This window comes from Stegostoma tigrinum, chromosome 41, assembly GCF_030684315.1.
Source record: "Stegostoma tigrinum isolate sSteTig4 chromosome 41, sSteTig4.hap1, whole genome shotgun sequence".
Taxonomy (NCBI): domain Eukaryota; kingdom Metazoa; phylum Chordata; class Chondrichthyes; order Orectolobiformes; family Stegostomatidae; genus Stegostoma; species Stegostoma tigrinum.
Window position 1 is genome coordinate 3,385,299 of NC_081394.1, and position 26,064 is coordinate 3,411,362.

General features: G+C 49.3%; 1 protein-coding gene across 1 annotated transcript in view; it reads right to left on the minus strand.

Annotated features, from left to right (window-relative positions):
- Positions 1-210: 210 nt before the first annotated feature.
- LOC125448506 (nectin-1-like) overlaps positions 211-26,064 on the minus strand; it is a 32,736-nt gene continuing 6,882 nt past the window's right edge. The window contains exons 2-6 of the mRNA XM_048523844.2: positions 14,428-14,778; positions 12,681-12,971; positions 11,499-11,616; positions 10,107-10,255; positions 211-1,159 (exon numbers count right to left, since the gene is read on the minus strand). Of these exons, the coding sequence (XP_048379801.1) occupies positions 690-1,159; positions 10,107-10,255; positions 11,499-11,616; positions 12,681-12,971; positions 14,428-14,778 (1,379 nt within the window). The 3' untranslated portion in view covers positions 211-689. The remainder of the gene's footprint in view (positions 1,160-10,106; positions 10,256-11,498; positions 11,617-12,680; positions 12,972-14,427; positions 14,779-26,064) is intronic.

The following is a 26,064-nucleotide window of genomic DNA, read 5'->3' on the forward strand; positions in this document are numbered from 1 at the left end:
AGAGAGATAGAGAGAGAGATAGAGAGAGAGATAGAGAGAGAGAGAGAGAGACACGCAGACACAATGTTCAATCAGTAGAGGAAAAAAAAGCAGGTTTGTTAGACTCTAACTACGCCCTCGCCCCCGCCCTAAGCAGGGTTGGTCAAGTCAACAGCATAGATGCTAAATGATCGCTTTCCCCCCCGCGCCCCCCCCCCCCACCCCAACCCCAGCTTCAGCCCAATCCTCCCCTCAATTCCGCTGCCCTTTTCCTTAAAAAAAATAAGCCGAGCTGATCTCGGTCCTGATATCAGCCCTTGCTTGTCATTCATTCATTCATTCTCCTCTCTCCCCCCCCACCCCCACCCCCGATTCAGATACAGGTCCCTTTGCCTGAACCCCCATCCACCCAACTCCCCAAATCCTTCTGCCGTTTTTGTCAGGCAGTCAGTCCAGGCCCCTTTGATCATGATGCTTTTCTCAGTTCCGTCGCTATCTTCTGAACAAGATGCACGTACACACACACTTGCAGTTCATTGTGTCACTGCTCATACACCCTACCCCAAGTTAAGGACACACAAGGTGAGGGGGGGTGGGGAGGGGCTGGGTGGTGATGAAATGGCGGTGTCCAATTCACATGTGGTGGGGGGCGGGGGGCGCAGAAGGAGCAGAAAAAGGGTGGGGGTACAAAAGCACAGGCTTCCGAACCCTCAAACATAGACTGCTCTCTTGGAGATGATGGAGCCATCTCGCTGAGATTCCATATCATCCTCCATTTGCATCTCGTCCCGACGGTGGTCTGGGAGGGTCAGAGCGGGGCCCTTGGAGCTGCCAAGGTCCTCATCGTAGTCCTCCCCCTTCCCGTTCTCGTAATCCTGCGCTTCGCTCGTCAGCAGCTTCTCTCCCTCGGCGGTGTGCTGGCCCACGATCGTGGAGCCGGTCGTCACGGTGGCACTGGGCCCTTTCTCGGAGTCCGAGTCCGGCCGATAGGTGTAGTCGGGCTGGGGGGCGCCGTTGCGAGCGCCGAAGACCCGCGTCTTGGTCTCGTAGGAGCCGGCCTCCCCGCTCTGGCGCTTGCGCAGGAAGAAGACAACCAGGCCGATGATGGCCAAGAGGGCCAAGATCCCAATCACGCTGCCCACGATCGCTCCCACGTTGCTCGGCTGTGGCAACTGTTTGTCTGGGGTGAGATAAAAACACATCGGGGAGGTTCCCGGTCATCCAGCGTCTCCTTAGCAACAAGCCCACAAACATTTTCCACTCTACACAACAACAACAGGAATCCTGGCTGGACAACCAATCACTGCCTTATCCCAATGTCTGTGACCTCCGTTTGGGTAGAGAAGTGGGTTGGATGCATAAAAAAGGGGGCCAGGAAGGGCTTCCTCACAGTAAAAAGGGAAACTGAAATCTGTAACATTCATTCTCCACCTCCCGAACACCACTATCCTCCATTTCCGGGGAATGGCGGGGGGGGGGTGGGGGGGACAAAAGAGAACGAAAGCTGGGAGCCATCAATTCAACTAAAAAACTCAAAAAAAAATTCAAAGAATGAAAAGATTGAGGCTTGTGGATAAGGGAGTTACAAGACTTTCCCCCGGCCCTGGGTGGGGGCAGGGAGACGAGTGTTACGGTAGGACTAGCTCAATGGGTCGATTGGCCTCCCGATGTTCCCGCTGCCGTTCTGATAAAGTACCAAAGACACAATGCAACGGGATTAAAAATAATTGTGGTTCTGTCATTTGACACCAGACTATATTTGGACAAAAAAAAATTCAGAGAACATCTCATCCCAAGTTCCTCTAAATAGTTTTGGGGGGAGGGAGGTGGCTTTTTTTTTAAGCTGCCCGCAGGAGGTGGCCGAGTGTCCTACTGCGTGAGGGGTATGCACAAGTCAACAAAAGATTGGAAATGTGAGGACTGGAGTCACGAGAGAGTTGGTCTCCTTCCTTCCAGATAGATAGTAAAGCCCAGCTTCGATACCACTTTACCAGCAATTTTGCTCATCCCAGTGGTCTTCAATATTTTGGAATTACAGCCAATACCAAAAACGCGCAGTAAAACACAGGAAAGGAAGAAAAGAACGTTGCACAAGCACAAATAATGGAAAGATCCACCGGCCACTGCCAAAAAAAATCTCTCTGCCTGACACCAAAGTCTGAGAAATTCCAAGACGACAAAAGATCACACCTAGAACCAAGGCCCGAAACGTCAGCTTTCGTGCTCCTCAGATGCTGCTGGGCCTGCTGTGTTCATCCAGCTCCACACTTTGTTACCTCGGATTCTCCAGCATCTGCAGTTCCCATTATCTCTCTCCACTACACCATATGGTTGGGGGCAAAGGCTCAGGTCACGATAAGCCAAAAGAAAAACATGACAGCTCCAGTCATAACCCAGCTACCAAAAAACATCTGCTTTCACCATTTACCAGGCAGAGGGTCACTGCTGGTGATCTCACCAGTTGGCTTTTCACTGCCTTGCAGAGCTGACTGCCTTTCACACTTGCTAGGCCCAGCTGCCCAATAATTCGGGGCGGAGGGGGCAATGGGTGGGGTGCAGAGATGGTCAACGCAACTGCACACTCATCAGTACATAACTGGGAACAAGACCAGTTCGTCCAACTGGAATAGAGTTTTAACCAAGGACACAGCCTCCCTGGTCACCGGACACTTACAATGACGCTTTGTTAGAACAGATACAAAACAGAAATATACGCAAAATGAAAGAAAGAGATAGGGCGAGACACAATAGGACACAAGTGAAATTCCAGAACATGTGACTCTCCCAGAAAGATGAGATCGAGAACTAAGCCAAGGTTCAAACAGCAGTTAAAATGCTCGTCTTATTTAAAGCTCCCTGTGTCTCTCCGGCTACTGACCACCTTGTCACATGCTGCTCCCACTCAGGTTGCCAGCCGAGACTGGCTGTATCCCAGAGAAGCCTTCATCGCCAGCCCGCAATTGGCTGGCTGGTGCGACCCTTCCCACCCTCCTTGTGAAAACCGGAGTGCCAGCAACCTGCTCCACCCCTTTCAGCCAATCAGGTGACTTCCGCACTGCCACCCAAAAAAAACAGAGCAAGATGGCATTTGGTGTCGTCCTGCCCCCTTGTAACAGAAGTGGTGCAGCACAGACCGAGACCATTCAGCCCCTTGAGACTGTGCCTGGTTCTCCAAAAAGGATCAATTCGCCTTGTTCCAGCTCCCCCACCTCGTGTAACGTTCCTCCCTTTCGCGTAGCAATCCGATTTCCTCCTGAATGTGTCAATTCCACCTGCCTTCACCTTGCTCTCCACAAGACTGTATTCCGGACCCAAAATCTCACCCAGTTTCCAGTCATGTTCACGTCTGACCATTGCAGTTCAGCGTCCTATATTTCTCAACGTTTCCCCCAGAAGTTGCTCCGCATCTAATTCACTCCAGATTTAAAATGACTTCTGTCAAACCAGATAGGGCAACCCAACCTCTTCAATTCTTCTGCATCACTCCTCAGCCCTAGAGCCAGTTTTGAGAAGCTCTCTTGGAGGCTTTCACATTCTTTCTAAAATGAAAGAAGGGTGCGGTGCCCAGAACTGGGGGAGCCAGGGCAAATTTGTTGGGGCTGGTTATCTACTCTGTCAGACCCACTCTCACATGTGAACGATAGAACGTTTATACAGGAAATATTAACATCAAGACTTGGCTGGTCATGTTGGTATCTCACTTCAAAAAAAAAACGCACTTCATGCTTTACTGCTCTTAGTCAAAATGTCCAGGTCATACGCGAAGCAGACTTGTGGGGAGGGTGGAGTTGAATAAGTCAAACACATCCTCTCAGTCCCCACACAATGAGCGGTTCTCAGGCCCGAAACGTCAGCTTTTGTGCTCCTAAAATGCTGCTTGGCCTGCTGTGTTCATCCAGCCCCACACTGTTATCTCGGATTCTCCTGCATCTGCAGTTCCCATTACCTCAGGCAGTTTCTGTTGCTCAGTGAGGCTGCCCCAACCTCGAGAATGACTTCCTTTGAAAAGCGTGCCCTGTTTGGGCAAAGTAAGATCCCACAGCCACTGGTTCTTCTACCAACACGACAGGAAATCTGATTATCGGGCTCAGTGACAACCCGGGAGGTGGGGTGGGGCTGGATCTCTAGAACTGTCTGTCACATACCTTGCCTCACATCATCACCATGTCCTGGTACAATCCAGTTTCTGCTCTCGTCCTCGGCTGGCCTGCCAAATCCAGGAGCACGAGTAGGCCCTTCACCCTTCGAGCCTGCTCCACCAGTCAACAGGCTGGTCCGCAATGCCGCGGTTTTAACACACCCATTCAACTTGCCCCGCACACACGCCCGACCATGGCCTCTTCCCACTAAACCCCACCTCCCGCAGCAATCCCTGCAGCATTCTTCATTTCAGGCATGCGCTGTGAGGCCCATGTATCCATCCTAATTCAGCCTCATGTCCCCCTCCCCCAAATTTCCCACGAGTCCACCATTGACATCCATACATTCAGGTCCCTGAAAACCCCCTTCTGAACCTCTATACCCTCCTCTCTCCCTTTCTTAAGATACTCATGAAGAACCTACCTCTGACTAATTTACCCTTCAATCTACATCATTAAAAACAGGTCAAGTCTCCGATCAGCACGATCATGCACACATTAGTGACTACATTCCCCACCTCATAACACATGTGGTTGGAAAGGAGATAACAAGCTGTAGAGCTGGATGAACACAGCAGGCCAAGCAGCATCGGAGGAGCAGGAAGGCTGAAGTTTCAGGCCTAGACCCCTCTTCAGAAAAGGGTATGGTTTGGTTAACTGTGTGAAACCTACACCAGTCTGATACCTCAATCCTTCCCAGTGGTGGGAACATCTACAAAGAGCAGGTCCACAAAACTGTTCCAAGAAAAGCTTCAATTTCAAAAAGTATTATAGAGCTAAGACCCAGGCATCACCTTGCCCAGAGACCCTACCTAGCATCTCTGAACTGGTTGATTTCAAAATATCTGCGAACAAACACAGGAGAATGGGCTCAGAGAACTGAGCAAGTTACGAGGCTAGCAGTACCACACTTGTATTTCAGCGCAACTCCTCAAAACAGAATGCTCAAGGCGAAAAGTGAGTTTAATGCCATTACTCTCATCCCATTTCAATCATAGAGACACAAGGCATAGAAACAGGCCCTTCGGTCCATGCCAACCAGATATCCTAAATTAATCTAGTCCCTTGTGCCACCATTTGGCCCATATCTCTCTAAACCCTTCTTATCCATATACCCATCCAGAGGCCTCTTAAAATGTTGCAACTGTACCAGCCTCTACCACCCACTGAATTTGCCCCTCAGGCTCCTTTTAAATCTCTCCCCTCTCACCTTAAACCTATGCCCCTCTAGTTTTGGACTCCCCCTGCCCTGGGGGAAAGACCTTGTCTATTCACCCTATCCATGCCCCTCCTGATTTTATAAACCTCTATAAAAGGTCACCCCTCAGCCCCCGTCACTCCAGGGAAAATAGCCCCACCCTATTCAGCCTCTCCCTGTAGCTCACAACCTCCAGCCCTGGCAACATCCCTGTAAATCTTTTCCTGAACCATTTCAAGTTTCACAACATCTTTCCAGTGAAGAAAGGAGCCACAAACAATGACTGTTCCAACACGAGTCAATTGTATTACTCGGAAATGATTTGCTTTTTCTTTCTCTCTTTGAAGTCCGTTACAATTGGAGGGCAACAGCAGAAGATAAAAGGCACTCTTTGTCCAAAAGTGGATCTTCTGACAAAGAGAGCCATATAAAGTTCGGGCTCACGGTCAGAATTAACTCTTATCGCAGCGAAGTTCCTTCAGCTGAAGAACACGCACAAAAAAAAGTGACAGCAGTGGGGATTTGCTGTCGATGAAGATTATTCTTCGAGCAGACTCTAAACACTGTGGAACATCGCCAGCGCTGGCGTACACAAAGCAGGGAGAATGGGCCAACACACATGGCTTTACTGGTGAGTCAGCAAGTTCAAATCCCACTCCAGGACTAGTCTAGAACACAAAAAAAAAGAGCCCCGCACCCCACCTCCCCACCCACAAGCAGGGCAGTATTGGGGAGGGGGGGGGGGGGGGGGGTTGCTGCACTGGCTTTCAGAGACGCACACCAGAGCTCTCAGTGGGAGCAGGGTGGAAATGGAAAGGGGCTTTGGCTTGTTGGAAACACAACCACAGGGTGCCCGACACCACCGCACCCCCCCTCCCCAATCAGGAAACCCCAACATCAAACAGAGACATTGTCAGACTGTGAATCGGCTGAATACACCCTGATGCCATCGCTTTATCCCCTACAAAATCAGCATCCACCTGGATCACCATTGCATTGTGGGAGCTTGCTGTGCACCAAAAGGGCTGCTACATTTCCTGCAAACAAACACTCCATTGGCTGCAAAAGGAGTGGACATACTAGGCTCCACACAAATGCAAGGATTTCTTGGCCCACAAGCACTGACGGTACAGTTGACGAGTTTCTCATTTAAGCTCCCCCCCGCCCACCATCCAACCAATCCCCAAAGTCCCAAACTTGGCCAATCATCACAGACAGATGACACACATACTCTCACAGAAGCCACCAAAAAGCAAACTAATTGGAGGTCAAAACATACAGGTCACCAGCTCACTCACTCTCTGGTTCCTTGAAAGAGCACAGAATCAATCAACTATTGCTTCCCTCGGCCCACCCCACCCCAAAAAGAGAGGTGTTCATTAATTCCATCGCTCCTTCGGGAGACCGCTACGTGCAAATGGCTGCTGGGCTGCTGGGCTGCAAGATTTGGACAAGTTTAAAAATCAGCCGTTGTAGTGTAGAGACCATTAAAACACAGCGTCCAGCTACACAGTTCGGCCAACTTTGGTCTCAAGTGGCTGGATGGACTGAGCGAACCACTCTACTTCCTGCTGAGTTGAACCGAGGCCTGCTTTGGTCTCACTTCATGCAGGAAGAGTCCCCAAGGGGACAGCAGTGTCTCAGGGGCGGCTGCCCAGAATGGCCTCCGCTTCTTGACAGCCCAGCTCGAAACAGAAGACAAATTACAACCGAACCCTTCAAACACTGGGATTAGACAATGGTGGGAATAGAAGTGAGTTAGGTGAACTTGAATGACTCGTAACAATTGGTAACGTTCAACATTTTGTCAGCCTTCCTTGCAAAAGAGGAATATGATCAGGGAGGTCAACTGAATGAAGACAAAAACAGTTATACAATACATTTCGACAACAGCAAAGTCTGCTGTGGAAATCGGTATCAAAAGCAACAAAATTTTTCTGCTCGGTTCAGTTTATTTACAGATGATATTCGTATTGAGAACCTGCCAAGGAAAAATACAGATGGCCTCCACGTAACAGTGCGAGGGAGCCTGGGAGTTCAGAATTCTCAGCCAAAACGTTTGCGCAGAAAACAGCTGCCCCCCACCCACCCCCACCCCTCCCCCTGTGGCGTCTGACCCCATTTAGATTCAAAACTGTCACACACATCGCAAATGCTGTTCTTTCAAACTCGGGATACTGAGAAAGCAAACACCAGTAAGAGATCAGCGGCCCCCAGGGCTGTTTGTGGGATCCTGCTGTGCACAATTTGACAGTTGCGTTTCATCCCCATCACAGCAGTGTCCATAATTCAGCAACAAAACGGGCCTACGAGGCCGAGAAGAAAGACGTTACCTAAAACACGTGCCTCTTTTTCCTTTAGAGAAACCGGTGGCTCGTAGACATTCGGGATGCTTGCCGCGACCACCAAGACAGACTGACCAATAGCAGGGCAGAGATGACAGGCAAATTGGGGGTGGGGGGTGGGGAGGGTGGGGAAGAAGGGGTAGTGAAGGTTGATGCAGGAGGTAGGAGCAAGCTATCCCTCTGGGATCGATTTTCTCTCGCGCGCACAGGCACAGCAAAATCTACATTATTCGACCGCACTCCTCCACCTGCTGTACGCACTCTTTAGGGTGTGAAAAATAAGCCCACTACTGCCAAGAAATGTTGCATTCACAAGGCTAGTTCACCCCAGGCTCTCAAAAAGGAGACTGTTTGCTGAAGGGGACCCAGCCTTGCTCACTGTTGGTTGAAACGTCCCCTCAAATATAGATTCAGATGAAGGCAGCATTTTGGCTCGTTGTCTCAACCTCCTGCCCCGCCATCCAGGAGATAGAGGGACAACGGCACTATGTCATCCCCATCCAATAAGAAGGACTTATTGACTTCAGTCCGCAGCCTGCTCCTCTCTCCCCAGGTCTGAGCTCACCATGAATCAAAGCAAACAGGGCACCAGCTGGGGCCCTGCCAGAGGACCAGGTCCAAACGTGGAAACTACGCACTTAAAACAAAATGCCAAGCGTTTGGAAGCGGGTCAGAATAGATGGTACTTGGATGAGGGAGTTCAATACACAAGGATTGCTCTCCCTAGAACAGCAAGGAAACAAGACACTTCAGTCCAGCTCATCCAAGCCAACAATGTTCCCAAGCCAAAACTAGTCCCACCTGTCTAGGATTGGGCCACATCCCTCCAAACCATTCCAATTCACATACTCACCCAACCGTCTTTCAAACATCATAGCTGTACCTGTATCCACCACTTTCTCTGGCAGTTCATTCCACCCGCCAAACATGGTGTGGGTGAAAATGTTGCCCCTCAGCTCCCTTTTAAATCTTTATGCTCTCAGCTTTGGAACTCCCCAACCCGAGGAAAAAGGCCCATGTCATTCACCTTACCTACGTCGCTCATGATTTTATAAACCTCTAAGGTCACCCCTCAACTTTGGACGCTCCAGGGAGAAAAGTCCCAACCTGTCCAAACTATTTTTAATATCTCAAACCCCTGCAATTTAAGCAACATCCCGATTCAGAAAAGATTACCATTTCCAGCCTAATAGTATCCTCCCTATGACTGGGTGACCAGAACTGCACACAGTGCTCCAGAAGAGGCCTCAGCAACATCCTGTACGACTTCAATATAATGCGCCCTCTCCTGAGCTAAAAAGGTCAGAGGAATGAAGGCAAATGCCTTCTTAACCACCCTGTCCACATGAGGCAGGAATCTCGAAGAATTACATCCTTGGTCCCTTAGGTCAGGGTTATAGATGAGATTTAACACAGGCTATCAACATCTCCAGGGGGTTTTGACAGGTTAAAAACATGAAGGAAAAAGAACTATTAGGTAACAGGGTGATGCAGATTTAAAAGATAAAATTGGCAAAACCAGAGAAGGGAAGCAAGCAGAGTGAACGACATTGTGATATGGAACAGGATCATTAGTAAGATAATAATAAAAAAATACAAGAGGCCGAGTTGTCAGAGGTAATCAGGACAGACACACAATTACCAGAATTTCACAGGGAATAATTTAAACCACACAAGATGAAAATCACACCTAGGTTAGAAGTGTAACTTAGTGCTATTGTTCAGTACATGCCAACTTGGGCTATCAGCTGATGGAAGTAGTTTGACTATTTTGTCTCACCCTGTACAGCTACATCTAATCTCCCCTTTGTGCCAACAACCTCCACTTCTCCAACCCATCTTATTTTATAAATTAAAAATCGGCCATTCCTGTATATCACACTTGCGCCTTCGTAACATTCTTAAAACTGGACGCGGTACTCTAGCTGTGGCCTAACCAGAGTTTTTGTAGCACAACATTTATAAATCAATGCCTTGAATACTGTTCGTCTTTCCAACCACTTCCTTAAACATATCCTGTCATCTTCGATAATCTTAGAGTCCAAAATGCCTCTCCATCCTTGGGACAGTGCCATATACACAGTCAAATATTTAACACTCAAAGCAACAAAACAAACAGTCAAATGGAAGTGGATTATAACTACATCAATGTTCTCATTCAAGCTTTGCTCAGGGTTAATGCTAAACAAAGTTAGGTCTTTCCATTATTTGCAAAAATTATACAGCCTACAAATAAACAGGGTTTAGAAAAAGAAGCATTTTTGGTATCGCAATTCCTATTCAGGAACAATGGGGAGCTTGCCTCGGACCAAATTCCTTAGAAACGAGGTCAACTAGGTTCAGGAAAACTGACCAGGGCTCCCCTGCCCCCTCTCTCTTCCCAAATAACCTCGGATGAGCGCGCAATCTCGGGATCAGATCTCCGACTGGAAGAACAGGACTCACCACGGACTACAATGTCCAACTTCGCACGACCAGTGCCCATGTTGTTGGTAGCCTGGCAGGTAAAAGTGCCATTGACGGAGTAATCCACGCCCTTGACAGTCAGCTGGTGCCCATCCACCTGGACATTGGAAGGAAGGGGTTCCCCGTTCCTATGGAGAGAGGGAGGCGGCACTGTCAGAAAGAGATGGGGCAAGGTAGCAAGCAGAATGTCATTTTGCGCAGGACTCTCACCGGGGCTGGAGCCACAGAATCGGATTAATCCAAAGCCACAAGGAGACGGCATGACTTGGCCAGCAAATCCAGTCAAGGGTTAGTTTTAAAACAGAAGGAAAAACAAGGGAAAAAAAACCAAACAGGGTGTGCAAACACGATTAAGGAGGACATTTCGGGCCTAGACCCTTCATCAGCTCCAATTATCTATGATTGACGACGGCACTGGAGCTGCTGGTTGAACACTCAGTCACATATTGGAAGGTCCAGAAAAGGGCCTGCAAGGCATCAGTTCTGCATTAATCCCATTTATCAGCACTTGACCCATAGCCTTGAATGGTATGACATTCCAAGTGCACATCCAAGTACTTTTTACAAGATGTGAGGTTTCCTCCCTCAACTACCCTCCCAGGCAGTGCATTTCAGCCATCACCCCACCAGCCTCTGGGTAAAAACCTTCCTTGCCTCAAATCCCCTCTAAACCTCCTGCTCTTCACCTTAAATGAGGTCTCCTCAAGATAGGCTGCTGTTCACCCTTCACTGAAGGATCGCTCGGTCCGTGACCCTCAGTCAGGTCATGGTTAGTTTAGACCAGGGCTGCGAACAGTGAGCGGCATCAGGGGAAAAATGTGCAAAGGGGCAAAACTGCTGGAATCAGGGGCTCAACGTGAGGAAGGGACAGGTCATCTAGACTGGACCCACTGCAGAGTAAAAGGTAAAGCGAGGGAACCGCAGAAGCCAAACTAAAAAGAAAAGAGACGAGAGTTATCTGCGCGCAGAAAAATCAATAAAGGCAAACGGATATTGGACCCACTCTGGAGAAATTTGGGAAACGATACCCATTAGACACAGGCAACAAACGTGCTGCGTTTCAGGGACGGGGAGAGGAGTGTTTGCAAGAGAAAGCCAGAAAGCTAAGTTAGACTTTCTGTTGGGCTAAGGGGACCCCTCGATTTAACTCATTACGCTCCATACTTCAGATGAGCCACCCTCAGAGCACAGCCAGCAACAGGACTGGAGGGCCGAGTGGCCTCATTAACCAGCTGTGCTGGACCATTTACCAAAAATACCAGTGACACTCTGTTGGATCCCGCATTCTGGATGTTCACACATTTTCCTCTCAACACATCTTCGACAAGATCAAAATAAAAAGTTAACTTGCTTCAGGAATTTAACACTCACATGAGCCATTTGTAATTTGAAGCCTGAGGGTTGGCTTTGGCACTACAAGTCAATGAAGCATGCTCCCGGCCCCGATACCAGTTTTCGTCATATCCCTCAATGATCACGATAGGCAGATCTAGAAATTCAGAGATACACAGACACAGATTTACAGAAAAGTTCTGCACCATGCCCCAAACAGATCCAGGAGCAAAAATACTCATTCCTGCTTTGGGATCCTCACACCGACATCCAAAACCATCCCTCCCCCTCTCAGTCACTGCCTCCAGCTACCCCACTCCCAACACCACCCCTCTCAGTCACCACTTCCGGCATCCTACAGCATCACCCTCCCTCTCTCTGTCACCGCCTCCAGCACCCCCTCGTCTGGCCCCCTACAACATCGCCCTCCCCCTCTCTGTCACCGCCTCCACAGCCCTCCCCTCCCTATCCCTATCACCACTTCCAGCCCCCTCCCTATCTCTGTCACCACCTCCAGCCCCATACTGTGATTCCTATCATTCCTTCATCGGGGGCCATGCCTTCAGCTGCCAGGCCCTGAGCTCTGGAATCCCCTTCCTCACAAGGCTGTTGAAAGCTCTGTGTGTGACCAAGCTTTGGGTCACCTCCCCTGATCTCCAAGTCTCGGTAACATTGATACATTCATGTGGGGAAGAAAAAAAATCATAGAACTCCAATCATGCAGAAAGGGGGCCACTTGGCCCATCTAGACACCACCCTCCCCAAGGATCAAGGATCCCACCACAATCCTGCCTTGCCAGTGGCCAATCCACCGAACCTACACATCTTTGGACTGTGGGAGGAACCCAGACACGAGGGGAGAACGTGCAAACATCACACAGACAGTTGGCGGAGGGTGGAACAGAGACCAGATCCCTGGTGCTGAGACGGGAAAGAGGCGCGGCGGGGGAAAGAGAGGCGGGCTTGCACACACATTAGTAATTAACACTGACAGAGACACAGAGACAGAATTGCAAGCGCATCAATAGCCTTATTCACCAAGAAAACCTGAGAACAACAGGTTTGGGCACAGGGGGCCTGGATGCACAATAAACCTCTTGGAATTGTATGACTCTCGAGGGCACAACGTCTAAAGAGTGATACATTGAAATGGTTAGAGAAAGTTCGATTTCGGCAGTGATGGGATGGGGCAGTTAGCTGCGCCCACCCATGAGCACTTACACTGCACAGAGAGTGTGATGGGAATGGTCTGAGGCCGTTCTAGTGCCTTCTGATTTATGACACAGGTCAGCCGCTCCCCGTTGTTCTCGCCGCTGGGAATCAGCATGTAGTCGCTCTTCACAGTGAAGGTGCCGTTGTTGTGTTTGATGGTGGTTTCGGAGACGTTGCCGGAGCCCTCGGACCAGGTAATGGAGGCTGGCGGTTTTCCAGCCACTGAGGCACACATGGCCACAGGGACCTCAGTGTGTCCAGCTTTGACTGGGATCGCTTTACCAATGTTCACAGGTTTGGCTGCGTGGTGAGGGGAGAAATAAACAATGAGCAAAAGATACTGGGGGGGGGGGTTCAAGACACCAAGGCCCACCCCGTGAACCCACCGCGAGGATCGAGTGGACCTCTCCAGGAGGGTCAAACCCCACCCCTCCCAGAACTTCACTTGCTCTCCAGAACATGAGGTTATCATTGGTTAGAGCGACTCAGGCCTGGGATCAACAATCAGGCATTTACTCAAATTCAAAATCGCCCTCCCCCACCCCACCCTTTTGAAGAAAGCGACTCTGCATTTTTCTCGTAACACTCCCCTCCACCCCCACCTCAAAACAAGACGACAAAGCTAGCCTGGAAAAAAGGTGATGGCAAGGATTTAGGATCGCGGTTGGAAGCCTCGCTTGTGTCCCACTTAGAAGAGAAGGTGATCTGCCCTCCCTCCGGCCTCTGTAGGTGACTCCTGTCCCCCCAGCCCCACACACCAACAGGGCTGACTGGCAGAGCACCCCATTCAGAGTCACAATGCTTTGAGAGGCAACTTTCCCTGGGAACTAGGAGGTTCAGCACTTCACAAATCCTTGGCCTCCACCACAAAATGGGGGGGAAATAAAATGGCGAGGGCCGAACAGAATGGATAGGGTTCTTGCAAAAGAGAGCCAGTACGAGCCCAGACAGCCGAATGGCCTCTTATAGTTGTTTCACAGGATGTGAGGATCGCTGACAGAGCCTACGTTGACTGCCCATCCTCGAGAGGGTGGGGGTGAGCTGCCCTCTTGAACCGCAGCAGTCAGTGTGCTGTGGGTTGGCCCACAATGCCCCTTAGGGAGGGAATTCCAGGATTCTGACCCAGCGACACTGAAGGAACGGCGATATATTCCCAAGTCAGGATGGGGAGGGAGGGGAACTTGCAGGAGGTGGTGTTCCCATGTACCTGCTGCCCCTTGTCCTTCTGGATGGCAAAATGTGGCAAGTTTGGAAGGTGCTGTTTAATCTTTGGTGAATCTCGGCAGCGCATCTTGTAGATGGTACACACTGCTGAGGCTAAGTGTCGTGCAGGGGGGGGGGGGATGGGATGTTTGTGGATGTGGGGCCGATCGAGCGGGGGCTGCTCTGTCCTGGATGGTGTGGAGCTTTTTGAGTGTTGTTGGGGCTGCCCCCATCCAGGGGCAAGTGGGGGGATATTCCATCGCACTCCCGACTTGTGTCTTGTCGATGGTGTGGTGGGGGGGGGCGCGCGCGAGTCAGGAGGGGAGTTACTCGCTGTAGGATTCCTAGGCTCTGACCAGGTTTTGTAGTCACTATGTTTGTGTGTTAAGGCCAGTTCAATGGTGATCCCCAGGCTGTTGGCATTGGGGGATCCAGTGATGTGGAGAGAGGCAGGCAAGGTGGAGACAGAGCTCAGCTCCAGCTCAAAGCCACCGTATGTGTATGTGGTGGAAAAACTGGAGGGTCGAAGGAAGGCTTTGGCATTTTCCCCTACCTAGAACGGTCAGGTTGGTGGTAGCATCTTGGTTACCATCAGGGTAGGTGGCAAACTCGCAGCTGTAAATCCCATCATCCGCCATCTCCAGGCGATCGATGATCAGCGTGGCGTCTCCGTCGGTGACGTGGCGGAAGTGAATCCGGCCACCGGTATCGGTGGGGTAGTTGGTGCCATAGTCGGGGTTGTACACAGCCAGGTTGATCTTACTGGTGGTGGGGTCCTTCATCCAAGTAACCTGCGTGATCTGAAGCGTTCTGTCGGGGTCGACGATCTGGCACCGTAGGGTCGCCGGTTGCCCCACAAACCCACTAACGAAGGGTTCCACTTTCACATTCTGAGCATCGCAAACTGTCGGGTGGAATGGGGCAGAGGGGAAAGAGAGAGAAAAAAAAAACACAAGCAGAGTAAAGCAGCGAGAACCCAAGGCATCATTATCCACAACTGGGGAAATTGGAGGTGATCCTCCCCTTTAACCCTTGGGCCTGTTCCACCACTGTCCAAAACCACCCCGCCCTCCACTTCGTCAGCACCAACCCCTCCCATCGGGTTTCCCAATCAATCAATCTGTTGCATCCCCCCCCCCACCCCCCGCAACCAATAAAGACTGGGTTTCGTATTTCCCTGACCCAAAGTGGGTGATGAAGTGTTGAAAAGTATTACCCCTTGGCTCAGGTCTCAGACCTTTACTTACATCCCCCACACCCCCAACCTCCTAAACCAAGCAACACACCTCCCACTATGGGCCAAATGAGACTAGCTTGAATTCTGAACGTCTGCTCAGCACGGACAGGTCGGGCCGAAGGGTCTGTTCCCGTGCTGCACACCTCTCACCACACGCTGGAGAGTGAACAGCGTCAGAATTAGAAGGTATGGACTAGAAGTATTTGAGGGAGGTCAAAACCTTGCCTCAGAGCACAGTTAGCTAGCTCAGGGAAGTTGCTGGGGCGGGGGGAGCACAGTCGGTCAACACCACAAAATCCAGTTCGCCTACAAGGGTCGGCATTGGGCAGGTTAAGATTTTTGCAAGCATTATGTTTTAGCAAAAAAAAAATTGGTTATATCACACCAGAACTGCTCTTGGTCACTAATAACCGGAGCAAACCTGACCAAGCCAGGGAAAGTGGAAATTAAAGCCAGTGAGACAACCTTTGAATATTTTATATCAGACGGAGTAAAAGAACTTCAAAATCAGAAGACCGGGCACTGGCTCTACATGGGAAATCAGAGAGAGAATCCCTACCGGTCAAAGAGTCCATTCGGCCCATCATGTCCTCACCCCATACCTCATCCCTGTAATTCCACATTTCCCCTGGGCTAATCCACCCTCGTCAGGGCTATTTGTGAATGAACAGGGTGCCACGGCTATGATTTGTGGAAGGCCAAGGGAGGTGTGGCTGGAGGAGCTCCTTTGATTATATTTAAACTCTCTTGTCCTATTGGAAAGTTTTCTCAATCTTGCATATAGTTTGTTAGTGTAGCACCAGGATGACCAGTTCAGTGAATAATCGAGTTGTTATGTTCCCTGGAGCGTCAGAGGCTGAGGGGCGACCTTATAGAGAAGTTAATAGAGTCATAAACAGCATGGATACAGTGAATAGTTTAACGTTTTATCCCCAGGATAGTTGAGTCCAAAACTAGAGGGCAGTGGTTTAAGATGAGACAGGAAAGATTCAGAAAGGACCTAAGGGGCAAAGAGTAGTGTGTGTATGGAACAAGCTGCCAGAGGAAGAGGAGTCATCTGGTATAATTACAACATTTAAAAGGCATCTGGAAGGGCACATGAACATGAAGGGTGTAAGAGGGATGTGTGCCAAACGCTGGCAAACGGGCCTGGATTAATTCAGGATAACTGGTCCACATGGACAAGTTGGACCAAAGGATCTGTTCCTTGCTCTACATCTCCGATGATCCAACCAGCGCACTGACACTACAGGCAATTTATCACGGCCAATCCATCCAAACCTGCACACCTTTGGACTATGGGAGGAAACCGGAGCAAACATGCAGAGACACGGGGACAATAAAATCCAGACAGTCGCCAGATTCGAACCCGGGTCCCTGGCGCTGTGAGGCAATGGTTGCTAACCACTGAGCCACCAGGCTGCACAGCAGAATCCCACAAACAGGGAGGTGGCTGTAACCTGTTTTGGTGAGGACTTCACTTAACTACGTTGGTTACGGGACACCAGGGAAATGGCACTAATGTTGATTTCTCAAAACAAAAGAGATAGCCACAGGGATAGTTTTCACTGGGGGCTTTAATCTCAGGTCCCATCTGAAAGATGGCTGCTCCCTCAGTAGGGACCCTCCAATACTGTGGCTGGGGGGTGATGAGAGAATGGAGCTCAGCCAGGCAACGGGAGGGAATGTGAAGGAGACAGACTACGGCAAAAGTTGACAGGTTGTCACTCTCTCTCTCAAGTGTTCCTGCGAATCGTCTCAGAACAACAAGTTGTTTGGAGCACAGCCATGAAAACTTCATCTCAAAAAACTTAGTAGTTAGCCGCCTGGATCCCACGGCAACAGGAGATGCCGCACACAGAAAAAACTAAAGACTCCCAGTTCGCTCAGAAACCGAGTAACATGGTTAGCCTTCACCATCAAGTTCTCAAAATTGGTCAGGGCTGGGCAGGGGAGAAAATAAATAAAAGAGAGGAAGAAGGAGGAGCAGGGGAAAGACCAGAAGGTGGAGGGGAGGGGAAGAGAAAAAGAGAGAGAAAGAGAGAGGAAAAAAGAGATAAAACATGGCAGATTGGTGAAAGAATAAGCAGGAACATAGAACAAGTACCAGCTGTGAAGGGGAAGCAATACTGAACCAGTTGAAGGAGGTAAAACTCAGGAGGGAGCACTTCTGTGGCTCCCAGGGTTTTTAAATTCGCAAATGTGTTTCCGAGTCAAGTACACCTTCACGTGGGTGAGTTCGAAGCTGAGTTTCTCCCACCCCGGGGAGGTCTGGCGCTGATCCTGTCGGGTTGTAAGCACTTCAACTGCCCTAGCCCAAAATAACAGGGATTTACAAACAGGCGCAGGAGGAGAGCGGGGAGAGTCTGGCCCAGCACCTCCAATAGGCCTCACTCAGCAAGTTACCCTTTCAGTCTAACTACACAGCAACTGGTGGGATTTCAATCCAATTAAATATAACAATGAATTGCTGCGAGACCCCTTTAAAAAAAAGAGAGGGGGCGGGTGGAATCTGCCATCCTCGCTCGGGCTAGCCTACAGGAGACTATTCCTGCAGAGGTGTGCTTCACTCTCAACTGCCCTTTGAATGATAACGAACCAATAAATAAACAAACAAACACACTGGGGGTGGAGGGAGGAGAAACTGATGAAATTCGGCATTCGCAGGCCAATCGAACTGGATGCGACTGTCATTGATCTGGCGAGGAGCTTCAGGCTGGCTGCTATTTCCACTGCAGGGTCGGTCAGGATCAGGGCGCTGGCCCACACTCTCACAGGATCAGAGCTGGTAAAGCGATAGGGGTCGCAGCTACTGACCTCCGACCCACTCGTGTCAGTCATCAGTTAAAAGTTGTCCAAAATAAAAATAAAAGCCCTTTATACCATGGAACGTGTTGGTGATAGGAGGCAGACACACACACACACACACACACACACACACACACACAGAGGGATTAAAAAAAAAGGAAAATAAAAGAGGGAGCACACAATCTGTGAACTTAGCAATGTCTTTCCGAGTTATGGAATGGAGAAAGCACAAAAGTGTGATCAGGTCATCTGGTTTTGTACCAGTGGAACATTCAATTCTCAAATATGTTTGCTTTTTATCAGATGGGGCGGCACGGTGGCTCAGTGGTTAGCACTGCAGCCTCACAGTGCCAGGGACCCGGGTTCAGTTCCAGCCTCAGGCGACTGTCTGTGTGGAGTTTGCACATTCTCCCCGTGTCTGCATGGGTTTGCTCCAGTTTCCTCCCACTGTCCAAAGAAGTGCAGGTTAGGGTGGATTGGCCGTGCTAAATTACCCATAGTGCCCAGGGATGCACAGGTTAGGTGGGTTAGACATGAGAAATTGGAGGAATGGGTGGGACCTGATGACCTGTTTCCACACTGGAGGGATTCTATGAAGATAAAGTCAAACAGAGGGGTAGAGAAAGAAGAGGATCACCGACGTCAGTGTTTCTCATTGAGAACCCAGTGCTTGGCCCTTGTAGCCTGATAACTTGACCAGCAGTAGAGCTGCTTTAACTGCTATCACCGGTACTCAGGAGAACCAGAGAGACGGGAAGTTCATGACAAGACACTAGCCCATGATCAGAGACAGCTGCCCCACACTCCATTCTCTTCCACTTACAACAAAGGCCAAGAATTCAAAACACTCAAACATTCCTAAACAGCCCTAAAAAAAGTCTCAAAACTACTGAAGAACTCTGTATTCACAGCCCCCGAACTCTACAACAGCTCACAACCCTCCAAGTGACAAAAGAATTCCACCTCATCTGTGAGGAATGACAGACCTCTTACCCAGGAGACTCCGAACCTGAGCCCTGCCCCTCGCTTTGAGCCTGCGGCGCTGATAAACCCTCAACGTTTAAAACAAGATCGTATTTCCCCGAAACTACTGCGTCCGAGCCCTCCCTACTCAAACTCTCAGAACAATGCAAATAATGAAACGAACCACATTACTTAAATAGGTTTCAAAATAAAGTAATTTCAAGCAGTATAACGGGAGGTCCAAAATGGCATCTGACAGAGTGGCAACTCTTTCACGAGCAGCTTATGAAACAATACTTTTCACTATTTCAATATGTGGTAGTAGATCGAATATAACTGCACCACTTCACTCCCTACCCCCATACTACCCTCTGATCTTTTCAAAGCACACTGCGGGGCAGGTGGGGGGGGTGTGTTTGGCGAGACCCAAGACTGCTCACTAGAATCCCAGAGGCAGGATGAACCAAGATTGAAGATTTTTCAGGAAAGCAGAACAAAACAGATTTATTCAACTCCCCACTCTGATATTCAGAAAAAAAAGGGTGGCATCCTGGCTTTCTCAAACTGCCTTTCCACACAGTGTTCCAAGTACAAAGAAAAGACTTTCGTTCTAAAAACTTTGAACTGGATGGTGTCAAGTTTCTTGAGTGTTGTTAAAGCTGCCCCCATCCAGGGGCAAGTGGGGGGTATTCCATCCCACTCCTGACTTGTGCCTTGTCGATGGTGGGACAGGCTTTTGGTGGGGGGGGAGGTGGGAAAGAGAGAGTCAGGAGGGGAGTTACTCGCTGCAGGATTCCCAGCCTCTGAACTGCTCTTGTCGCCGCTGTGTTTACACCACAGGTCAAGTAGCTGGAGGACATTACTGAAGTAGGGACGGGATGGAAGCAACCAGGTGAGAACTTTGAAAGTGGGTGGTGTGGGGTGGGAATGGGAAATGGTGAGGGGTTAGCGGAATTTCAAATTTCATACAGAACGTCAGGAGGAGACCGTGAGGACAGAGCCCTGGATATGAAATAGGTGTCCGGTAAATTCATCCGATGATCCTCACAGAACATAACAGCGCAGCACAGGCCCTTCGGCCCTCGATATTGCACCGACCTGTGAAACCAATCTGCAGCCCATCTAACCTACACTATGCCATTGGTTAGTTAGTGATAATGGAAATCATATGCCCAACTTAACCAACATCTGGCTGTCTCATGAGGAGAGATTAGTGAATACAAGCCCAGTTGAACCGGACTTCAGAAGAATGGGCCGGGAGGTGGGGGCGGTGTTGGAATCTGATTGAAATGTATAAAATTCTACACAGGGCTGGACAGACTAGAGCCAGGAGACAGACACAGTCTCACACAAGGCAGACCATTTAGGACAGAGATGAGGAAATATTTCTTCAATGAGAAGATGGTGAATCTGTGGATTCTCGATCACAGAAGGCTGTCACTGAATAAAATTAAATAAGAAATAGATGCAGCTTTAGGTTTAAAAAGGCATCAGAGAAGAAAGCAGGAATATGAATCAAATATAGAATCATAGAATTCCTACAATGCGGAAGCAGGCCATTCAGCCCATTGAGTTTTCACCAACCCTCTGAACAGCATCCCACCATACCCAATCTACTACCCTGCATTTCCTGTGGCTCATCCACTTCACATTCAGGAACGGACACTTTGGCATGGCCAACCCACCCTACCCTGCACACCTTTGTGAGACTGTGGGAGGAAACCAGAGCACCCGGAGGAAACCCACGCAGACACGGGGAGAATGTACAAACTCCGCACAGACATTCACCCAAGGGAGGGATCGAACCCGGGTCCCTGGCGCTGAGAGGCAGCAGCATGAACCACTGAGCCACTGGTCCACCAGACGACCTGCAATGATCCTACACTGAATGGTGGAGCAGGCTCGGATGATCAATTGTCTGATTACAGGTATCACCCCATCCAAAGCAAAAAGACATTTTTTTTTGAAAACAAAAATAATTAAACATTGTTATCCCAGCGTAACCCAACCGATTCTCAGCCAACTTAATGGATACAGAGATAGTAGGAACTGCGGATGCTGGAGAATCTGAGATCACAAGGTGTAGAGCTGGATGAACACAGCAGGCCAAGCAGCATCAGAGGAGCAGGAAGGCTGCCGTTTTGGGCCGAGGCCCTTCTTCAGAAATGGGGGAGGGGAAGGGGCTTCTGAAATAAATAGGGAGAGAGGGGGAGGGTGATAGAAGAAGGATAGAGGAGAAGATAGCTGGAGAGGAGACAGGCAGGTCAAAGAGGCGGGGATGGAGCCAGTGAAGGTAAGTGTAGGTGGGGAGTTGGAGGGGGGTAGGTCAGCGGGGGGGGGGGGGGGGGGGGGGGAGAGAGAATGGACAGGTCGGGGGACAGGACGAGACTAGCGGGATAGGGGTGGGAGGAATGGTTAGGGAGGTGGGGACTAGCTGGGCTGGTTTTGGCATGTGGCCAGGAGGAGGGGAGGTTTCGAAGCTTGTTTCATTTCACAAAAATAAACTCCTGATTCGTTCAGTGGGTTCAATAACACTGCCACATGTGGAGAGAGAGCGCGAACCATACAGAAAGGGACAGCATGGGTGAGGGTGCACAAGCGAGAGAGAGTTCAAGAACATGGTCTTGCCCACCGCACTCCCATTTACTACTTCACAGGTACGCTCGCTCAAAATTCACGGACAACTGCAGAGTGACTCCAGCAGAACCCACACAATGCAACACGCAGAGGAATCCAACACAACCCTGTTGGCTCGGGTATGTCCACACCACACAAAATCCCAAAGGTAACTGTCAACAGTGCACAAGAACTGTAGACAGCCCTGAGGAAAAAAAAGGTGGTTTGGCACATAGAACATAGAACAGTACAGCACAGAACAGGCCCTTAGCCCACAATGTTGTGCTGACCATTGATCCTCATGTATGCACCCTCAAATTTCTGTGACCATATGCATGTCCAGCAGTCTCTTAAATGTCCCCAATGACCTTGCTTTCACAACTGCTGCTGGCAACGCATTCCATGCTCTCACAACTCTCTGTGTAAAGAACCCGCCTCTGACATCCCCTCTATACTTTCCTCCAACCAGCTTAAAACTATGACCCCTTGTGTTAGCCTTTTCTGCCCTGGGAAATAGTCTCTGGCTATCAACTCTACCTATGCCTCTCATTATCTTGTATACCTCAATTAGGTCCCCTCTCCTCCTCCTTTTCTCCAATGAAAAGAGACCGAGCTCAGTCAACCTCTCTTCATAAGATAAGCCCTCCAGTCCAGGCAACATCCTGGTAAACCTCCTCTGAACCCTCTCCAAAGCATCCACATCTTTCTTATAATACGGCGACCAGAACTGGACGCAGTATTCCAAGTGTGGTCTAACCAAAGTTTTATAGAGCTGCAACAAGATCTCACGACTCAAACTCAATCCCCTGTTATCTTCACGACAAACCCATCTTGGGGATACACAATCACACACAATACTGATCGGGATGGCATTCCAGACAGTTAACATGATCCGGGAGAGAGGCACATTGTGGCACAGACGTAAATTTAACCCTAACCCTTCTCTAGCTCTCACGCCCTTTCTCCCTAATTGCTCCAGTGACGCACTGCCTCCCCATTTGAGCAGATACAGTTTGGTTCTGGATGAAGACCCTCTTTCACCAGAGGGTTTATCGTGTTTGAGGAACTATTTAAAACACAAATGTTGATGCAGAAGTAGTAATAAAAGTCCGAGACCAGGCCTGAAACTATTTTAGCCAAAAAACAATCCAATCCCATCACACGGAGAATATCCGCACATCTACCTTCTCAGTTTTAAACCTGGAGTTCAGTATCCGATTGTTATAGCAACACTATTGGCTTGAACAGCCTGTTTCTGTGCTGAAAACGCTAAGGCGATATTACGCTTGCTCTTCCCGAATTTCCAAGGCCGCTTCTATCTGCATTCAAGTGGTAAATACACACCTCTGTCGTATCAAACAGGATACAGCGAGTCTGATAGGATTGCACTGCAATCCAAGATGACGACCAACATGCTTATTACAAGAAACCACAACACCCACTTGCATTTCCGTGGTTAGTGATCATTTAGTTTGATTCTGTGAACGGGGGCTGAAAAAGGTGGCTCCCTCAAACAGACACCTGTCCAATGCAGCAGCATTAACAGAAACCATCAGGTCAACCACAGGTCAGTCACAGCGTCACCAAAAGCAAGCAACCTGGAGTTACAAGGAACAGCAAGATCCCAAAAATCCAGCTCATGGGGAAATTTTGGGCATAGAGGCATGCACGACTCATGAGGAAAGAGGGACGGAGGAGGCGGAGGAAGAAAAGGAAAGAAAGAAAGGGGAGGTGAGGCAGATATTTGTTGGAATTCTGAAAATGACTGCACCCTTCTTGTGGACATGAAGCAAACCTGTTCGACAGGCAAGTGTTAGTCTGGGTGTGTCTGCGTGGGGTAGGAAATGCAACATTACCTCATGAGTATACAGAAGATAACATATCCATTTCCAACCCTCAATAGGCAGCAAAGTGGGGCACGAGAATGTCGACAGCAAGTAACACACTGGACCAAAGGTCACAACAATTAGAAATGCAATGATCTAAAAAGGAGAGGTCGTGAGCTGCACTGTTAGGCATAGCTCAGTGCACACTCCAGTGACTTGAGTGTACATTACAGCCCTGGACCACGCTCCCAGCTGGTACAGTTGGTTCAGCTTTAATGCGCGTTTCTTCAACGAAAATTGGATTGAATGTGATTAAAGATTGTAGACCACTATTTGTGCAAACACAAACTTTGTTATTGGCTGTAACACAGTTCTGACCCCATTTAGTTTAAACGGTGTGGCTATTGCACACTTTTCTTACAACACTACAGCATGCAAGAACGGAACTATGACGTTATGGGGTGTCACGGCGGCTCAGTGGTTAGCACTGCTGCCTCACAGTGCCAGGGACCCGGGTTCGATTCCACTCTCGGGTAACTGTCTGTGCGGAGTTTCCACATTCTCCCAGTGTCTGCATGGGTTTCCTCCGGTGCGCTCCGGTTTCCTCCCACAGTCCAAAGATGTGCAGGTTAGGGTGGATTGGCCGTGCTAACTTGCCCATAGTGTCCAGGCATGTGCAGATGAGGTGGGTTTAGAGAGGAATGGGTCTGAGTGGGATGCTCTGTGGGTCAGTGTGGAGTTGTTGGGCCGAAGGGCCTGTTTCCACACTGTACGAACAGCAGCACTCGGGTGGTACAGTACAATCATTTAGATTAAACGTTAAAATAGAGCCCATGCTTTGGTTCTCACAGAAAACAGCAGCACGGGTGATGAGCTGACCGTAGTCAACAGTTTAACCTTTATCCAACGATCTGATCTCTCAACTCATTTCGTTCTGTTGCTGTCCGTAAATTGGTTTCCATTTTTCCCCATATGAACCAGTCCTGTCTCTGGGGAAACCCATTAGAATCTCCCGGGGTGGCAACACAGCACTACATAAACGCAGGCTTGACCTTTCCTTCAGACAAGTGAATGATGGAGCCCACTTCTGTCAATTGCTTTCAAAAGCTCTCGGCCACATTGCTCTCTAAAGTGTCCAGAAACTGGGGTCAACCAAGGGATGTGGGCTGATGGGTCTAAAGCCTAAAACCTTAGCAACCATCTGTATCAAACCACCCAGCGCGGTTTCTTGCACACCTCCCTCCAGTTTCCATCATTCCCACCTCTCGTCCTCAGGGCCCCGATGCCTAAGCTTGGCTATTCCCTTCGCAAACTCCTCTCGATATCCTCTCTTAAAAATAGATTGCTCAGAATTGACTGGCCTTTTTGCTAATATTAGCCCGTGCTGACATCGCACAAGGCGCAGAGTTGGAGCGCTGGCTAGGATGCACTGCGCAAACACCAGCTAAAATGCTCCACCGCAATCTGCAATTACATTCAGAGAGCATCAGAAACCACACCAGTGAAGTCTCAATTTTAAAAAAAAAATGAAAGTCTGACGTTTAAAAAAAGCATCATGTGTTAAACCATTCCACGTGGGACAATAGGTCAAATTCACAAAAGGGAAACTGTGGTTTATTCAAAAGTTCCTCTAGTCTTTAGCAGTGGAGAAGTTCCGCTCGATTGATCACATGACCCCCCCACTTCCACTTGCCTGCTTTTACCTTTCATTCCCCTTACTGATTAAAAATCTCTCTCTGCCTCAAAATATACTCAATAACCCAGCCTCAAAAGTAATAAAAAAATGCCTTACATTCACTCAAATCAAGTTGCCATATAGTCTTACCAGGCCGTAGGGTTGCTCTCTAACGAGAGACAGAAAGATGGCTGGTGGTGGTTTAACCCGAGGGCCACCATGCCTCAGGTGAGGGGAGAGGGAGAGGAGGAGGATCCTTCGTGGCAACTTCAGTCGGCGTGGGGCATGAACCCATAACATTGGCATCACACTGCTTCACACACCGGTCATCTGGCCAACTGAGCTAAACCGACCCTCACCCGTTCATTACCCTCAAAACAAATTCCTCACCGTCTCTGTGGAGCCCCTTAGCTGGATATGTGGCACTGTTCCTACAGTCTCCCACGAGGGGGGACAACCTCTCCACATCTACCCTATCACAAGAATCTTGTGTTTCAACAGCATTGCCTCTCATTATTCTAAACTCCAATGAGTGACAGGCCTGATCTACTCCACCTCTCCTCCATAAGAGGGTCTCTCCATACCCAAGATCACCCAAATGAATCTTCTCTGCCTCCAATGCCAACCTATCTTTCCTTCAATAAGGAGAACAGAACTGCTCAGTTTCCTAGCTTGGGGTCTGGCTAGTGCTTTGTATAGTTTTCCTCACAATAGACCGCATTCCCCTTTAAATAAATGCGGCCAACACTTTAGTTGCCTTCCCGATCACCCCCTGAACTTGGATGCTAGCTTTCCTCGCAATTCGCGCACAATGGTTCCCAATCCCTCTCTTTCTTCATTTAAATAGTTTTTAGCTCCTCTATTCTTCCTGCCAAAAGAAGTATGCAACTCCACATTTTCATCCATTTCCCAAGCATTCGCCACCCACCCCGCCACCCCCGACCCACTGTACCTGCCTTTCTCCTACCTGTAAAACTGAAAGAACTGCGGATGCTGTAATCAGATATAAAAATAGAAACTTTTGGAAAAGGTCAGCCGGTCTGGTAACGCCGGAGAGAAATCAGA